The sequence below is a fragment of the Zosterops lateralis genome (genome assembly GCF_965231275.1).
Source record: "Zosterops lateralis genome assembly, chromosome: 8".
Classification (NCBI taxonomy): Eukaryota; Metazoa; Chordata; class Aves; order Passeriformes; family Zosteropidae; genus Zosterops; species Zosterops lateralis.
The window spans coordinates 7,182,000-7,201,575 of NC_139768.1; the positions used below are offsets into that span (position 1 = coordinate 7,182,000).

Genomic DNA, 19,576 nt, shown 5'->3' on the forward strand with positions numbered 1-19,576 from the left:
AACGAGTCCTACTAGAGTATTCCAGCCCTTATCTTGGATTAGCCTAAGTGTTCTAAAGAACAGAATTTTCCACTCAAAATTTGTAATTTGAACTTGTATCTTCACTTTTCTTAAAATATCTACAGACTAGATTGGCTTTTTACCTTAAAGAAAAGCTGCAATCAAATAGTCTTTCTTTCAAAAACAGAACTACACCAATGGCAGTTTAATGCAGTAAAAGGAGAGCTCTGCTTCTCTGCAAAAACTCATTACAGAGAAATGTTTACATCTTGTTTCATACCTCCACATTCACAGAATTATCAATAAACTTTACACACATAGCTCTTTAATAGGAGCAACTCTTACAGGAGAAGAACCATACAAAAAATGCAATATTGCAAAGGTCCCTGGGCCAGAATAACTCCTGAGTCTTACAGGAGTAACCCTACCAGTAGCTATTAACCTACTACTAGCCTTTGAACAAGAGAGGACTTGGTCTCAAAAGCACAAGAAGAAGCTGTCTTGATGAAACCCTTCTGAACGTAATAAAGATTTCCTTTTTGCTGTCATCTTCTATGTGCTACTAAAACTACATGAGCAGCCTCATGGCACCTTCAAAGAGAAAAATTTCTATTTTTCTGTATTGGGAATCTTTACTTCATTTATATGAAAGAAATTGTCTCTCCATCTCTTAAAGTACAAAGGATCAAAACTGCAAAACCCAATAATTTATTGCTTATGTATTAAAATACTCACAAAACAAAGACTGTATTAGCATATTTGAATAATTTCCAATAATTTTTAAACCCAGAAAATCAGATTGTATGCTTGTAATATATAATGACAGAGAATCAGGGTGAGGAATAGATCATATGAAGAAGCAAATTCAAATCTGTTAATCTGGCTTCCAACATGGAGTCTCTTTTGCCACTGTAATTTGTTTTCCAGCAAAACAAAAAAGCAAATTTAAATGGTTCCAAACTTGCTCAAGCTTAGCCTGCATAGAAAGGCCATTTTCAAATCAGGTTTCAACTCGCAAACAGGAATGACATAGCTTAGAACAAGTGTCAGGTTGTCAGTCATGAAACAGCCATTGAAATGCTACAACACACAGCAAACCATAATAAGGTGAAGTGTCAGCAGCTTCCCCTGGCTGGGATACAGCACTGAGCTGTAAATGGCTGAAGTGAATCAAGGACAATCCAGACTGCACAGACACACTGTGCCATTCTGAAGGACAACCTTGCTCCCCAACCATGCACCAAGGCCACCACAATCAAATTCATTTCAACAGCTACACAGAACTGTGTTCAATACATAACTCCATCTTTCTGGACGTGGTCAGCTACACTAACAATAGGAAAACACCACTGATCCTATAAATAGGCTTCAGGAAAGCTGCCAGTGTTAAGTACCACATTATCAAGTCCACTTCAAAATGCACCTATGCAAGACAGTGCCTAAATGACAGCCTGCTGACAGCACTTTATTTCCAAATTTCCTGAAGCTTGCTTGCCAAGCTCTCCTACCATGAGGCAATGTAATGCTAACAACCAAATTTCAGAAGATAGCACATATGGAAATACCTGTAGACAGAATTTATACAGACTTATGTTATGTGACTTATACCAAGTCATATTCTCTAGAACATTTGTGATGGAGTTGCTGGAGGGCAACAAAGTAGGAGGAACCATGTACTAGTATTATCCAAATGGAGTCAAATTGGAGCGGGTTTATTGGATCACGAGAACAGACTTCAGCCTACTGATCCTTCCACAATTTTAGATTCAATTAAATTATGTGTAGCCTTCACAGCAGAAGTCTTTAAAGAACTACAATTACACTAAATCTGCAAAATAAAGTAACACCATGTAGCCAAATAACACTAACATTCTGGACTTCTGTCTGAATTTGTAAGGGTAACAACTTTTTGCCACACACTGTGTAACTCAAACCTGTCAATCTCAGGTTTGTATTTATGTATGCACATCACAATCACACATACCAACATTTACATACAATTCTACACATAGTAAAGAGAACTCAACACCACTGAAGTAACTCTTGTACAGAAAACATAATAATCAAGGTGCTTATGAAAGGCTTCCAGATACACACTCAAAAGATGCCAATACACAGCTGAAAATCATGAGCAGACAGAAGCGTCACAGCAAAACTCAACTACTGCTGGGAGCTGGAAACAGCTTAAAAATCTGCTTCTCAGAGACCCCTACTACCAAATCAGAGCTTTGCAGAAGGTCCTATGCAATGGCTTCTGCCCAGAACATAGTCCTTACATAATCAGCACAATTCCACTCTTTTTTATATTTTGTTAATATTTGTGTCAGAAGAAAACATACTTATGAGAATCTACTCAGAGCAAAAGAAGCAACCAGTGAGCTGTTACCCTTGTACATTCAGAGTTCTTCTCTCTCTCTTTAAATGCCATCCCCCACAAATTAATTACCAGACTCAGACAGATGGAATCAAGCACTTTCCCACTGAAGTTTGTTTTGTTTGAAAGAAACCAAATAAAATAAATTCTTTAATATGGAAGGGAAGAACTTGTGAGTTTTCATGCAATGTTTTGTATCAAACCAAAGATCTGAAAGGACACCAAGTACTAGCAACTGTTTTAATAAAACACCAGTAATCTAAAGTGAAGACTTACTCAAACCAACATTTCAAGCTATCCTAAGAGCTAATGGTCTTTGTTGTACAAAACATCACATCCTTTGTTTTGATATTACATGAACAAGTTGAGAAGACACAGGTTCAAAAGGGTAGATATTTTGACAGAAATATCAAACCAGCTGAGTATTCAGACAGGACAGCTCAATACAGATAGGTCAGCTCAACGCTCCAAGTTCAGAGGTAAGACCAGAGTGGAAGGCAGAAATAGGTAAGGTGAAAGTGTGAGCTTATTAAGACTTACAATTCCCAAAACTGTAATTCATGTTACCATTTTTTTTCCACAACTATTCTGTGTGCCTCTGAACTGTTCATATCTATGTCACTGGGAAGAAGGTCAAAGATAGAGGACCTTAAATAGGTGTTAGTACCCTCTTTGAAAGCACTTTTGAAACAGCTTCAAAGGACCCCAATCCCAAGATCCACACAAACACTATTAAAAAAAAAAAAAAGACTAGCTGTAACTTGAGATGCTCAGATCAGTGAACAACCTGCTACATTCTCTTTTCTTTGTCAGAGTAAAGAAAAGCTTTCTTCATGATGAACAGAGTAAGCCAAAGATTCTCTCATTATTGTTACAAGAAATAATGCCAGCTCTCATTCCTCTCCACATCCTCAAGTAAACCCAACACAGGAGGCCCAAAACCTTTAGCTCCTTTATAAAAAGCTTCAGAGAAGAGGTTAGGGCTAAACAAATGCCCTTCATGAATAAAAGGAAAGGTAAAGATGACTGCATTACAGTTAGACCTACAAAAGGCACCTTTTGAGTGAATTAATTTGCTAACACTTACTTTACCTGTGCCAGTAAACCCCTCGAGTGGAGGTTCTGTGTATGAAGTGGACTACTTATAAGCAGAGTGAAAGCATAAGCAAGAGAAAGAGAACTCAAGTGCCCTTAAAAGCAAGACTTGTATGTGCAGAGGGCATCAGTCTTGAATACCAATTGGATGAATAAATTTGTCAGTAGGTTAAGTGGCTTAGAAGATCATTAACAACTCTGTATTGTTCTTGGTTTTATCAGCAATATCTTCAAGTTATTTAAATATACATTTTAAAAACTATTCAATAAATGACATTGAGAAGTAAATTGTTTATATAACTGTAACTGTTGAATGAACTCCCTTCAGGAACTGCCTTTACCTTCTGGTGTTTAATACTGACAGCACGTGAATATTGGGTTGTAAATATATCTCCTGTGCTCACTAGACATTACCTGCTTGCCTTCTTACAGGCTCTATGTACCTCTACAAGACCCCACTGACAAGACAGGAAGATGGACCTAGGAGACTTCATCTAATATAATGAGTACACTGAATATCCTCAGAATCTTTACACGGCTCTGAGGCCAAGCAGCACAGACAGATGGTATCCATACCATTAAGCTCTGACTCTCAGCTGGAGTGTTAACCTGCTTATTAACATAATTCTCCCAGACTCGTGGCTCAGGAAGACGGTCATCACACTTGCAAAGTGACAGATGCCCTGGGCCAAAACTGTATCAGGGATGGTTTTAACAGTTCTAGAGCAGATAAAGTTCCAGAGCCCAAGAGCTTTTCCTATCATTATTTTATTTGTACCTACAAAGGATAGCCTGTAGAACTAAACAACACCAACAAAAGTGAAACAGGGAGTTGAATATTGAGAAGCCAAAAGGCACATCTAAGAAATCACTGCAAGTACTGAGTTTGCTCAGGTCAGTGGTCATGACACACATACTCCATGAGATACAAAAGATGCAAGCTGCATTTGTCTGACAGGAGCAGCAAAATGTCACTGCTGTTCATTTCCTCTGCTAAAGCATGCTGTATAACAGGGAATTAACCAAATAAGATTTAGAAGAAAAAAACCAAACCAACAGGTGAAGAAGGTTATTATTAAATTTGATGGTAATACCTGGTTAGTCAACATATACAGAAATTGCCTAAGAAAGTGCACATTATCTACCAAGCATCAAACACAAATGTACCTATCACAGCACACTTCCAAAAGCTAAGCCAAAGATACAGTAATCTGCTAAATATCTACTATGACTCAAAACAGCAGTAAACAAGGGGAAAATAAAATTTCTTTAAAAGAAGGTAGAGCTGACTGATAAAAATGCTGGCACTGGAAACAAGACATCTGTCAAGGAAGGCACAAGGTTCTCTCTGTGCCTCAACAACAGTGTGACAGGCCTTTGCCTTCTGCTGCCTGGGCCATGTGCTTGGAGCTCTCACTGCTGACGACCAAAGCAAGAAAGTCATGGAATACCTCAATCTTCTTCATATACTGGGTAACCAGGTCCCCCATTCCTTCCAGAAAGGGCTCACATTTTTTCCCTATTCTTCCTCCTATCACCAGTGTAGCTACAGATTTTTCTGTTGCCCTCAATGTCCCCAGGCAGATTTAACTTTACCAAGGGCTTTGGCTTTCCTAACCTGAGCCCTACCAACTCAGACAATATCTGTTTTCCTCCCAGGCTACCTCACCCTCTGTAAAAATTTTAATCATTAAAGATGCATTATTTAATTAAAATCTGTTTTCAGCCAACAGTCTTCAGCAGATGGCTTTCCATGTTCACTAATGCCCTATAAATACAGCTTTGTCCAACAAATACTATAATTCTCACCATGTTTAGCCTTGCCTTTTCACTGTTTTCAATGCTATCTGGAATAAAGATACTCTTCAGTTAAAGCAGCCTTAGCTGCTGTATCTGAAGTGACATGTCTGCTTTCTTTTGCAATTCTGATAAATGTACGGTGTCTTAAAGCTTTATAAAAGTGATGCCAAGAAATCCCAAGAGGCTGATTTTCTTGGAATAATCTTAAGTCAACTAAGCTTGATTCAAAATCCATCTTCATTCCCCCCTCATCTAAATCTCAGCTTGACAGAATGCTCCTTATTAGTTATTTAGGAGAGGCCAAACTCAAGCCTTGGGGTCAGCAACATAATCAATCATCAAGAAAGGAACAGAAAATAAGCAGCAGCAGTCAGGCTACTGCACAAATTTACAGCTACCACAGACATGGGGAAAAAGGAAAAAGGAAAATTCAACCTTTCATTTGGACACAGTGCATCTGTAAACACCACTACAAAACAATGAGGAGACTGACACAATGTTCTGTACTGGGGTACACAAGTCAGCCAGTCAAGAGTAGAAAACCCCACAACACAGAATGATTTGACATGGGCCACCACATTTAACAAACAAAACAGGCCTGTTTTACACAGATCCTAAATCTTCATAAGTCTAGTTTGAGGATACACCTTTCCAACAAAGCCTGCTAAAAAAAAAAAATAAAATCAAACTTCTCTCCACCCCCTTGGTCTTTTCACCTTCCACTGTTTGCCACAGCCCCAGCAGTAACAAAACAGTACTTTCAGGATTGTAATATAAGAAAGGAAGTGTTGAAATGATCTTAGTTAAAGTAAATTTTATCTTAAAAAAAACCCCAATGGTCCCAACTTGATCTCCACCTCAATTCTGTTTACAGACCACAGTAAAGCATGACTGTGAGCAAGTGTTTATTCCTAGACTGTATTTCCGTTACACTTCAATATTTCTTAGGGCAAACTGTAAAACATCTTAATGCAAGATTTTGGAAAAAACCAGTGCAGGTGTTTACTGAATGTGTTCATTATTCCACAGACAACCTAATTTTTCAAATGCTATTTCTACTCCATATTCATTTTTGATTAAAGTGCTTATACATAAAAAAAATTCCACATGATTTTCTTAAAGCAGGTTTTTCAAAATACTACTTTCTGACCAACAAATGATTTCTCATAAAGAGATTAAGACAAAGAGATTAAGATCATTGTTATATAAACACATACCACACAAATAGATCCAACTACTTACAGCCTCCTGCAGCTCAGGTCTAGCTCTAAACTGCAAGCAGGTATCAGGCAGTGGTTCCCAGCACTTCCACAAGTGTACCAGAACCTAAATGCCACTAAGAACACACTTCCTCTGATCTCTCCTAACACATTTGTTTCAATACATCATCCACCTTTGCATTGTTTTTAAAACTGCTTTGTTTTCCAGAAGTCAATTTGTGAATTATCGAAAGAAGTTTTCTCAGTTCAGTATCTATGTCTTGTTTCCCTCTGAATAGTTTAAGATCAGTTATCCTCTCTTTAATATGTTACTTTATGAGAATTCTGCACAGGTACTTATCACCATAAGGCTACACAAAGCAAATAAACTGTGAATTCATCATAATGAAGAAGAAAAACACTTTTTCATTATTTCTGCTCTCTTTTGCCCTCAAAGCACTTTTCTGTTAATAGTTTGTCATTGTTTCCATTTTCAGGTATGCTTTAAAGAATAAATAACACCATTTCTGTACTGCAATGGCTTTTTCTCATCTACCTCATTCCAGCTTCCTACCAAAAAATGAAAACACTTCAGTCAAGAAAGCATTTCACCTCTTCTGAGGATCTTTCTTTATTAATATACTACTTTTTCAGAGGCCCTGTAAAAACCTGAGGCAGCATTTTTGCTCTCTTCTACCACTTATTATCAACATGTTTATTGTATTAAAAAAGTTATTCATCTTCCAAAGAGGGTTGACATTTTCCCAAATGTTGGTATCTTACCAGCAATATGTTGCCCTAAATGAGAGGCCACATTTAGTCCATTACTAGTTTTAAGTTTTGCTCAATTAGATTTTTTTTGGATGGCTGCACAAACATGGTGCTTCACAAAAAAAAAAAAATCACTGCTTTTCAGGTTTCCACAAAGGAGTAGCCTAATTTGCTGTTAAAGCAGAAAGCCTGGAAACACTACCGTGAGAACCACAGATAAGTGAGTTATAAAACAGATCTTTGGCCACAGCAACATTTTCAAACCTTCTTGATACATTAAAGCACCAAAATGCCACTTTGGAAGATGAAACTAGAGGAAGAGATCATTGTCCAAACTTCAGCTAGCCATGGAAAGCTCAACCCTGCCTCCTTCTGAAGATACTCCAAAACCAAGACATAGTAACGCATGAGTGAGAAAACTAAGCCCAAAATTGTCTAAAAGGAATTGTTACTTTCAATCAAAAAGTAACCTTTTGTCTGTATCAGAAGACAGAGCTTTTCAAGTACAGGAACCACAAGGAAATTGGAAATAACTAGCTGGTCCTAGAAAAGTAAATGCTGTTTGAATTGAGCATGTTAAAAAATAAGGGTTTTATTTTTGAGCTGTATGTTCATCTTCAAGCTTAGCAGAAACCCAAATTCCTTCCTTTGACAGAAACTTTGATTTTACAGGCTAGAACCAGCTCTTTAACAAACTTAATGGAAGTAACAAAATTGCACTAACCACCAGAAGAAAATCTCATCCTTTTCAGCCTCCTTGAAACTGTGCCTGAAGACAAACCTAGGTTTCAGGGAATGCAGTTTTTTCAGCTTCTTTCAAAAGTACCTCAAAACTGCTGGCTGTAAGAAATAAACACTGTCCCTATTCTCATCAGTACAGGTTTATGCTACCTGTAGACACTTGTGGGACAGAAAACTTCTCTGTCTACAGCACTTCCCTGGGTTCAATACACAATGCTTACCACTTCTGCATGACTGGGCACTAAGCAGTGAACATCTTCCACATTTCCATAGAGAGATGCAGATCTTCTGAAACAAGTGTAAACTGGAAGGAATTCAAGAATGCACTTTACAAAGCTATGCATCTTTTTTTTTGCCTGTTCAGTGCCCCATCACCATCCCTCACTTCTCAAGGAAAATGCTTACAGGATCATGTATAACAAACCCTTCAGAGGATATCTGTACTTACTCCCCACACACTTTCAGCCCAGAGCATTTCACTGATTCAGCTTTTGTGCTCAAAAGCCCCTAAATGGTTACATAGGAACGTTCAATTGTAGGTATGTGCAGACAAGAGGACAGGATTAGAATTGAGAGCAAAGAAGCAAGCTTTAGTTCTAGACCTTCAGTCAAGTTCTTCGAAGCTGAAAAGAGCAAATAAATATTATAAAGAAGTAATGTAGGCTAATGAATGTTGCCACTAACTGAGCAGAAGAGTGGCCCTCTCTCGGTTACCAATGTAAAAATACCACTAATGGTACTGGCCTCCTTTATCAATGGCTCTGATATTTACTCATGGAAAGCATTTAGGAGGAAAGAACTTTTCATTAACAGTTTTCCCTTACTTCTAGAGCAAATTTTTTTGTTCCTCTCACCCTTTGGAAACTTGCTTTCTCTGGTGCTATACCTTAGCTGTTGGACAAGTGCTGTTACTGCTGTTGCCCTGCTGCTTCTGCAAATCAGGACTTGAAGATTTACTCACCTGTTTGAAGGGAACAAGAAACAAAACCCAACACTTGACTAAGAAACAGATTTGGGGAAATGAGTAAACAAAGACATTTAACAGAGGCCGATTTTCCTACACCAGAATAAAAGTCCTCAGGTAATATAAATTCTATTTGCTTCTTCCACTGTCAGACTTGAATTGCCCTCCCTATTATGGTTTTCTCACAAAAAATCTGAGCTACATATCCTAAATCCTAAAAGAGAATCAGGGGTTAAGTCAAGCTAAGTGAAAAAAAAAACAAAACAAAACAAAAAAAAACAAAAAAAAAACAAAAAAAAACAACCCAGCCTTTTCAAGTTGCATGCAATAAGCGATAAGAAAGTTAAAAAAGTTAGCACTGACTTTCCCACACAGACAAATGAACCAAAAAACCCCAAAACCCCACAAAACAAAGGATGTATTTAGCCCAAACAAAATCCCAGGATCCTTAAAAAATGTTTCATCTCTTGAGCAAAAATAATAATTTCACAAGGAACAGATAAACCAAATAAAAACAAGGAATTCTGAAGGGGAGGAAGAAACTGCTGCAATCAGTTGGACCAGACACAGCCTCAAGATAAATAACAAAAGGCTACCAAGGACTTTGCTCCTCAGCATTAAGCCCAGTTGTTACTGTAATGCAAATGAACTGTCAACATCCAAGCCAGCACAGTTGGAAAGGTTTATCCTAACAGTCACATGCATTTCTTTTCTTCCAGCTGCTGGCTGGGCCTCCAGCATGGAATCTGCAATCCGTACAGAGAAATGTGAGACTGTGACAAGATGAGCTTTGTGAAGAAGTATGAATCAAAAGGCGACTTTAAACTTACAGAAAATAAATATGAAATACTGCTGTATTTCATTCTAGTACTAATGAACTCTGCGTTAGATATGCCAAATAAAGAAACAAACTAATATGTTCTGGCACTGCAGTCTAATCAGTAGAAATAGAAAGCATATGATGATTCCAGGCTTTGCAAGAGCTCGAATCAGGAAAGTAAAGAAAAATGTCTTGTAGAGAGAAGCTGCTAAAGTTTATAAAAGAAACTACAGCACTGTAGCTTCAGTGCTTGCACTGTCCATACCACAGCAGCAATCCAGGCTGGACTGACAGACTGACCAAGGCTCACCCAAACCAGGCATGTGCAATCCTTGGGACAGGGAGGAGAGCTGGGGATGGATCACCGCAAAAGGACTTGAAATGAAACAAACCCACAGTGGGCTCTTGCACAATAAAGCCTGATTGCTGGTTGATTTCTGGATCAACTTCAGCTGGAACCTACTTGCCCAAAAACTTTATTTACAGCAAATACAAAAAAGATGGATGCAAAAGTCAATTATTCTCCCTCAGATAAAACTCTGTAATGACAATCCAGTAAATCCCACAGAATATAAGAATAACAAGGAAATGAAAACAAAACAAACAGCCCAAATCCAAAAAGTTTGGCAGGAGCTTTCAGTCCTGTAAAAGCCAGGAAGGTATAAATGTAACAAGAAAATTAAGACCCCTATTAATTTTCAGGAAATGCTTTTTATGTTAGCTACACTCCAAGTGAAAATCAGGTTACCTATCCCTATGTGAAAAATCAACCAGCTGTTACAAAATAGTACTTAATAAAGTATACTTAGTGTAAACAAAGTGCAGACTTCATGTGAACCTTCATTCTGTCTTCAGTATGACATACTTCAAGAAAATAAAACAGGTTAAACACTGTCTTAGAGTGAATTAAGCAAAAATGAAGCAATATCAAGTCTTTTACAAATCAATAGTTTAACCATTTTATAAAATATTTATAACTAAGCTTTTTTCAATTTCTAAACAACAAGTTTCTATCACAGTCAAAATCTCTAACTTCCCCACAATTAATGGAAAAAAAATTCTTACCAGGCTTTAAAAACACACAAAAGAGCATATTTTTTGATTTTAACAACAACATTTCTATTTAAATGATGTATGACATACAGAAAACTAGAAATTAAATTCTTGCTGAAGGCTGAGTAGCAAACTCAGGCATTTTACAGCACCCCTGCTTCTCACAAGGGTCAATTTCCTCTTTTAAAAACTCTTCTTTCCCATAGATGAGATTATAGATTCCTGAAGAGACAGACCAATAGACCTTTATATTGTTGTCTACAGGGTAAGAAATACTGCTATTACCAGTTTGGATATGAAATACAGGTAAGCTTAAATGTAGTTAGGAAAATGTTAAGTTGAAAAAAAAAACCCAACAAGAATCAGTGGTCAGAAGATAAATACCTATTTTCCCTTTAGCAAAATGAAAGAATTTATTTTCCCTCAGCTAGTTACAGCATGACCATATAAGACTCATCTGTGAAGATTAAATTAGTTCAAGACAAAAGAATGCATCATAATCTGAACAAATAAACACATTTCACTTACCAAAAAGAAAAAAAAAAAGCAAATTTTTACCACAAACTACATTTTCAGCAGACTGCTGACAAAGCAGAAGTTGCATAGTGGCTTAAAGGCTGCGTTCTTTCCAGCCTATCAAGTGTCTAGATATATACAAAATAATGTGAGCAGTCAACTGCTTGCACACAGTTCTTAAAATCTTCCCTTCTGTGGTTTGTAACTATCATTTTCTGAAAATTACTTGCTCAGTTACGTTTTTATTATTATAGTCTAAACACTGTTCTGGTTACTGTTATAAAAAAAGACAAGTACCAGTGATTGCTTCACAGATTTCAAAACAGAGCAGTTTACAAGCATTACCCACGTAACAAATGAAGACTTAACATCCAGAGCATAAAATTTATCTTGCTATGACTTTATGAGAACATGACAGTCTAGATAATGTCACTAGCAAAGAATGCTTAAAACTATGATAAACATGGTCTGTTCAAGTTTAGAATAATAACTGGGGGGTTTATATAGTATCTTCTCAGAGCAATTTATGCTCAGGAGACCACAAACGAACAGAAAGAGTAAAGCACAAAGAAGATGGGAGTTAGTCACAAGGCAGAAACACATCAAATTCCAAGAAAAAGAGTAAATAATTAATTTTGAAGGGTTTTCCTGTACGAAGACAGATTTTGGGGTCACTAATTCAGATGAAGCTATGCCTCATTTCATGGCATTCAGCTTCCCCCCTGAAAAAAGATACAAATATAATGTAAGAAAACTAGCCTTGAAAGTTTTCCCTTCCTTTCTATATCTAGGGGAAAAACAGCCACAAGCAGTTCCCTCACTACCTTTTGGGTAGTTTGCACCTCACTCACAGTACAGAGCCAGACTTTCTCAGTCATCTCTTGGTTCTTTACTCTGTTGGCAAATGAAACTGTCTGATTCTCAGTTAGTTAAGGGAGCTTCTGTCCAGAAAACAAATGGAAAGCACTGTGGAAGAGTACTGAAGGACTGCCTGTGTGCTCATGAAGTGGGCAGTCTGGTAGCCACAGTGGAAGCCAAAGGTGTCCCTGGCCTGTGCCTGGTTTGTACAGCTGCAGCCCACACCTGTGATCTGAACCTGTCTGCAAAGAGGGAAGGCCTAAGAATAGCACCAAACAGGTTTTATCACATAAAACCTAATTATTCAAACCACCCCACATACTTCCAGATTTTTCCAGAAGGACAAGGAGGCCAGAACACACCACTGATTTTCCCAGACTGAGCAGCACAAGGCACAGTAGCGGAGCACTTATCCAAGAGTGTCACAGCATACATGTCACACTCCAGAGAGACACAGCATACTCATACCCAGACCTTCTATGGAGTCCATGGGTTTCATGGCTGTGCCATCAGTTTTGTATTTATAACCACTGCAAACTCAACCAGAATAACATTTGTTGAGAGTGCTTTTTTTCTTTTTTTTTTTTTTGAGAGAGAGAGAGAGCACAGAGTAACAAACAAAGGAAAAGGCTGGAAGCACTTACCAGTGCCCACTTAAGAGTTCCTCATCTCCTTTTGCAAAAATAAAAGGATTCAAATCATAAAACAGGGCTAATTTCTACCTAAGTAAGCTTAAAGTTCTCTCCACAGATCCAGAAATATGTGGTACTTCTCACAGCCTTTGCTAAAAGGTTGCAGAAGGCGCACAGTGGAACAGCTGCTGTGTTCCACTCCAGTGACAGCTACATTTCAGTGGTGGATTAAGTGGTCCAGAACCATTTTTACCTAACTCACAGGGGTATAGTGAAGGCTGTTTATAAAGCCATGCAGTGATGGGACATACTAAGTATCTTTATACACTGTAGCACAGTCATGCTGGGTACAACACTGCAAGACACAGAACTTGAAAACTCTACAGTTACAAATGATTGTTTTTGTCCTGCTGTTATACTGCAATGTGTTATTATTTGCATTTTAATGTTCTTGCACACACCTTCAGGGCAGGAATCCTATTATCTGAACTATCTCTACCTTCATGTAATCCTATAGTGCTTTATAAAACATAATAGTGAAAAGCAACCACATGCAATATACACTAATTCCTTATCATCCTCCCTCTAAATTACAGTAGAAAGATGGATTTGGTAGTAATGAAGACACTCAACTAAGAAGTTTACTTAGATAATTTTGTTTGGAGTTCCACTGTACATTAAAGATTTGGGGAATAACAAATCTATATTTAAACAAGTGTGCCTGAAGCTTTCTAACAGGTCAGATAGCTGTTTTTAACAGGTCGGACAGCTCAGCAAAATAAAGCAGCAAATACATGTTCAGTCACTAACACCTACACCCCTTCTGGTAACAATTTTCACTAGGAAAGTGATGAACAGAAAAATCAAAATACTTCTCTTCCATGGGGCAATTCTTCAATTAAAGCTTTTTTTTAGCTAAAAGAAGATACAAGCTAGAAAGATTAGAATGGAAAGAATGGCTCAGACTAACACCTTCTTAGCTATAATCACAAATAATTGCCTCTTCTTATACTAATGAGCAAAGCAAAATGGAAAGTAATTTAGACAATTCATTCAGGGTAATAGCTTTGTGAGCTAATATTACTGCCGAGAGATCCATTCTCAATTTCCTCGAGTACAATAACAGAGCAGCACTAAGTTTTTCACTTCAGGGAGCTTTTCCATCCTATGTAAATATAAACAGAAATCCCATTATCTATTGATAAAAACAACGAAATGAGTTAAATAAAGTTTCATATGTTACACTTTCATATAACAGCCATCAGCTCCTTGGTTCACAAGTGTAAATAAAACACTTCACTTACTGAAATCAATGAGAAACCTTCCAAATCCTTGCCTTTGGTATTGGGGCATGATCATTATGCAGGAGACATTGTACTTCTGCTGGCAAAGCTTTTCCTGTGGGAAGGAGAAACAGATCAAGTATGTCAAAGCACTGCTGAAGTGGGCAATTGCCTGCACCTGCTACTGTCCTTGTAAAATATCCCAATAAGGTGAACAGATGCATGGGTTCAGTACCAAAGTCAAATAATTCCATGTTAATGCCTAATTTTAAGTAAGAAGTACCAAACATAACCTTCAGAATATTCTTTAATTAGTTAACCACTTGGCATCTTAAAAATTAAATACATTGTCTGAACAGCATAATAAAGTTTATATGTGGTAAAGGAGAAAGACAGTAAGAAGAGGGAAATATTTTCATGCTTCACTGACCATTCTCTCAAGGATATGAAAGTGGAATACAAAAATCCATACACATGGTGAAATTGTATTTTCTGTAATTGCTACACTAAGTGGCTGCGGGTTTTCACCTTTTTTTTTTTCCCTTCTCTCTGAATATGTGGTCAGGGCGCAGGGGAGGAACCCCATACATGCAGAACTAGGAAGTTATACTTGAAGCATATTCAGTTTTTCCAACCTAGATGTTTATCACCAGAGATAATCAAGGCAGAATCCTCAGAAACAAAAGCTTTCAGACAGAATGAAGTCATATACAGGCAATGGGGACAAATACTACACTGGCTGTTTAAGACAACAGAAGCTAAGATTAGGAAGCTGTTACAACTATAGAAGTTTATAGGTTCTTTCCAGTTTATTAGTAAGAAGACCTTTGTTTCGTATAAAAGATTACACTCCAAAAATCAGCAATATGCAGTTTTGAGGGAGACCAAAGCAACCAGAAATATCCAGGTCAGTATAAGTGACAAGGAGCTGTGATAATCACATATATAGTTTAAGGCACCAGCTATCATTTCAGCCTCCACACAAGACAGCACTAGACCAGTGACAGGATCACATGCCAGTACATTCATTCCCAAATACTCCATCAGATACCCAAGTCATATTTCACGTTAGTTTCTATTTCATTAGCTTCTAAAATGTAGTTAAATATTTTCTCTGTACATGCTTCCCAAAGTCTCAAGACTACTGCTAATAAGAAGCCCACATCCTGGCAAAATGTTTATAACCAGGTAAGAAAACGCAGAGCATTTCTGCCAGCAAGAGCACACACACACTTTAAAAAAAAAAAAAAAAAAAAAAAAAAAAAAAAAAAAAAAAGAAAGGAGGGTGGGAAGACATAGACATATGACATGCAATGATTTGAGATTAAGATTTTCCTGTAAGTTCTGGTGGTGCTAATATTTGTGATCATCAGATCACGTTGTGATCAACACAGACTGGCCAACAGCAACAGGGGTGGAGTGGAAGAAAATGTATCCACTGTTTGAGGGACAGTGTGCTAATGACATCCTTCATTCTGCCATGGATCATGGAGATCCATGTGGCAGCAAGGATATGGGGGTTATTCATGTGTTAGAAACCATGGCAGTGCCTGAGAATGGTCACACAGGAATTAGAGCTGCTTCCCCCAAAAAGACAACAGGACTGAATCGCCCAACTCAAGTGCACCTACCAATGCACAAAGCATGGTCAACAAACAGCAGTAAATGGAAGCCACTGTGTAGCAAGAAAACTATGACATAGTTGCCATCACAGAGCCATGGTGGGATCACTCACACAACTGGAGTGCTGAAATGGATGGCTATAAACCCTTCAGGAGGGACAGGTGAGGAAGAAGAGGCACTGGGGTAGCCTTGTATGGTTAAGGATTCTCAAGCTTAATCACAGTGATGGAAGAGTTGAGTGTTTCTGAGCAAGAATCAGAAGGGAGGGCGACAGGGCAGATATCCTGGTGGGAGTCTGTTATAGACCACTCAACCACGATGAAGAGGCAGATGAATTATTCTATAAGCAGCTGGGGTTAGTCTCATGATCACTAGCCCTTGTTCTTGAGGGGGACTTTAATTTACCAGATGTCTGCTGGAAATACAACATAGAGAGGAAGCAAACTAGGAGGTTCCTGGAGTGTGTGGAATAAAACTTCCTGATACAGCTGGTGAGTGAGCCAAGAAGGGAAGGTATACAGCTGAACCTGCTGTTTGTGAACAGAAGACTGTGGGCTGATGTGATGACTGGAGGTCATCTTGGACCCTGTGATCATGAAAAGATAGCTTCTGTATCTGGAAGAAATAATGAGAAGGGGTCAGCAGAACTGCTACCTGGGACTCCCACAGGCCAGACTTTGGCCTGTTTAGGATGCCGGTTGACAAGTCCCTTAGGATGCAGTTCTGCAAGGCAAAGGAGTCCACAAAGGCTAGATGTACTTAAATAAGGAAATTTTAAAAGATACAGGAGCAGGCCGTCCCCATGTGTTTCCAGATGAGCATGCAGAGACAACCTGACTGGTTGAACAGAGAGCTTCGTCTCAAGCTTAGGGAAAATGACTCTATCACCTTTGGAAGAAGAGGCAGGCAACAGAAGGACTTCAAGGGTGTCATGAGTTTTTGCAGGGAGAGTATTAGAAGGACCAAAGCACATCTAGAATGAAAACTGGCTACTGACATACAAGACAAGAAAAAACTGTTATTCTATACCATCTACATAATCACTGGGGGTGGAAGTAAGGAATTCACCACTTCCAAGAAGTTTCCATGGTTTCAGGTGGAAGTAAAAGAGTGTGTGGAGGGTCCACAGACATTTTTGTCCTTTTCCAGAGGAGTGGGTGCCAAGGAGTGCAGTGCTGCTGATCCTGACTGAAGGGTTGTCCACCATTTTTTTTTCACTGCCTCAGGCTTGGGGGGGAAAAAATGTGGGGAGAGCAGAAGGTCATCTCTGATGCAGTGTGCATTTTGCATGTAATCACCCTCTTTTATACACCCTCTTATCTTTTAATCACCCTCTTACATACCCTCTTCGTTGTTCCTAGTATTGTTGCTGTTACTGTTAATTTTCTTATATCTCATTGCTATTTCCAATAAATTGTTATCCCAACCCATAACCTCTGCATTTTGCCTCTCTATCACCAGAGGGAGTGGGGAGAGGGGAGTGGCTGCAGGGGACTTAATTTCCAGCTGGGCTTAAACCAAAACAATGAGGACAGGCTGAGGTACTTGACACCTTCTTTGCCACAGTCTTTAACAGCAAGACCAGCTGTACTCAGGGTACCCAGCCCTCAGAGCTGGAAGACAGAAACAGGGATCAGGATGAAGTCCCTGTGATCCACAAGAAAATGCTTAGTGACCTGTCATGCCAGTTAAAACATCTCCAAGTCCACGGAGCCCAAGGGAACTACTGGAAGAGCTCACTGAGCCACTCTCCACCATTTACCAGCAGTCCTGGTTAACCATAAAGGTCCCAGTTGACTGGAGGTTAGCAACTGTAGAACAATTAAAAAGTGGCAGAAAGAGGATCTGGGAAACTACAGGTCTGTCAACTTGACCTCTTCTGCCAGGGGAAGGTCACAGAGCAGGTAATTTTGACTGCCATCACATGGCACATGCAGGACTACCAGGGAATCAGGTCCAGCCAGCTTGGGTTTATAAAAGGCAGGTGCTGCCTGATTAACCTGATCTCCTCCTATGACAGGGTGACCCACTTGGAGAAGGAGGAAAAGGTTGAGGATATGTTCTACTTCTCTTATCCCCAGTAAGTAGGGACAGGTCAAGAGGAAATGACCTCGAGTTGCACCATTGGAGGTTCAGATTGGATATTAGGAAAACTTTCTTCACTGAGAGGGTTATGAAGCATTGGAAAAGGCTGCTCATGGAATAATTACTATCTCTGGAAATGTTCAAAATACTTGTAAATGTGGCACCTGGGAACACTGTTTAGCACCAACCATGGCAGTGCTGGAGTAACAGCTGGACTCAATGTTTAATGTTGGAAAATACCCTTGGCATCATTCTATGATAAGTAACAAAAATCAAGATACTCACCTTAAGCTGTAACAGCTTAAATAAACGGAGAAAATACTTGTCTAAATAAAAGCTGAGATGTTTGTCACAAGAAGTTCTGACTGACATTAAAGACAGTGCAAATTGTGTCTAGATGTCTCACTATAATTCCATCAGGGCCCACCTCTCAGAAGGATGTGGCCAGACATCCAGGACATTACCATATAATAACCAGGTACTCTGACAAGACTTTTGGGCTTCTCCTAACTACTATTTTTCCACAAATCACTTATTCAAGAAAGAAAATATAGAGTCATTAAGGAGGTAGCAATACTAGGATCAGGAAGCAGTGAACCTCTGAGTAACTGTACCTATTCAACACATCCCTTAGGGGCAAATTATGGACAATAATGGAAGCTTTTCCCATTGCAGCCATATCTAACCATAGTTCATTTTTCTTGGTCATCTTTGTCAAGATAGTCCACTTAAGTATTATTTTTGTCAATAGCAGCCATCTATTACTTGAAAATCAGCCACAACTGACACATCCTCTCTAAACAAGGCAGGCACCATGAAGTTAGACAATGCACTCTTACATGGGAGCAGCAAACAACTGCATTAGATCAGACTGCACACAAGAGAGCAACATCACTGCCCATTTACATCTAAATAGCCAGCTGGAACTGCCAGCAGTCAAGCCATGAAAACACATCAACATTCCAAGTACCTGCAACTTTTACAAGTTAGGCTTGGCATACTAATGCAAAAACGTTGGGGAGGGAAAAAGATTTAAATATTCAACCGAAACCACAACAAATTCTGGAAACAAAACAAACGAAGGAACAAAATCCCAAAACAAGAAAAAGCCCACCCCATCCATGTGGCTGAAAGAATTCTGAATTTGCATCAGCCAGAGGCAAGAAAGTACAATGTATTTGAGACAATGCACATAATATTCAAAATTTACAGAGAGGTTTTCGAGCTTTTTTTTTTCCCCCCAACTTTTGATTTTCTTTGCTGTTGGCAGAAGTATTAAGGAGAACAGGACACTACAAACATTAAATAAACCCACTTTAAAATTTTTTACCTTAGAGAAATATCCAACTAAATGGCAGCCTTTCTCATCATTTTTTGTAAGGACATAGAAGAGGAATGGTTCAACATCATAATACAAGGTTTTGTGGTCCAGAAAGAGCTTAGCTAACAAACAAAGATTCTGACAATAAATTTTGCTCACATTTCCATCAACCTAGAAAAGCAAGACAGATGCAGTTATTTCCATGACACCAACAAGTTAGGACAAAACAACTTATTGAATCAATCATAGCCTAGAAGGAAACGTGAACAGTATGGTGCTACAAGAAACAAACAAACACATCAAGGTTCAGAAGAGAAATGCCCCAATTTCTTCTTAAATAAAAAATCTCTAGTTAGTGCTAATTACTTTGCACTTTTAAGTAACACCTGAGTGTCTGCTTTTATTAAACAAAGTAACTTCACCTTTTAATTGTTTAAGACA

The 19,576-nt window shown here is 38.5% G+C and overlaps 1 protein-coding gene across 4 annotated transcripts in view; it reads right to left on the minus strand.

The window, feature by feature from the left end:
• The window catches only part of KAT6B (lysine acetyltransferase 6B), a 103,527-nt gene that overhangs the window by 15,011 nt on the left and 68,940 nt on the right, over nt 1–19,576 (minus strand). For all 4 annotated transcript variants that reach the window (XM_083866722.1, XM_083866720.1, XM_083866721.1 and 1 more), the window contains exons 11-12: nt 19,145–19,306; nt 14,128–14,221 (exon numbers count right to left, since the gene is read on the minus strand). In XM_083866722.1, coding sequence (XP_083722848.1) covers nt 14,128–14,221; nt 19,145–19,306 — 256 coding nt within the window. The remainder of the gene's footprint in view (nt 1–14,127; nt 14,222–19,144; nt 19,307–19,576) is intronic.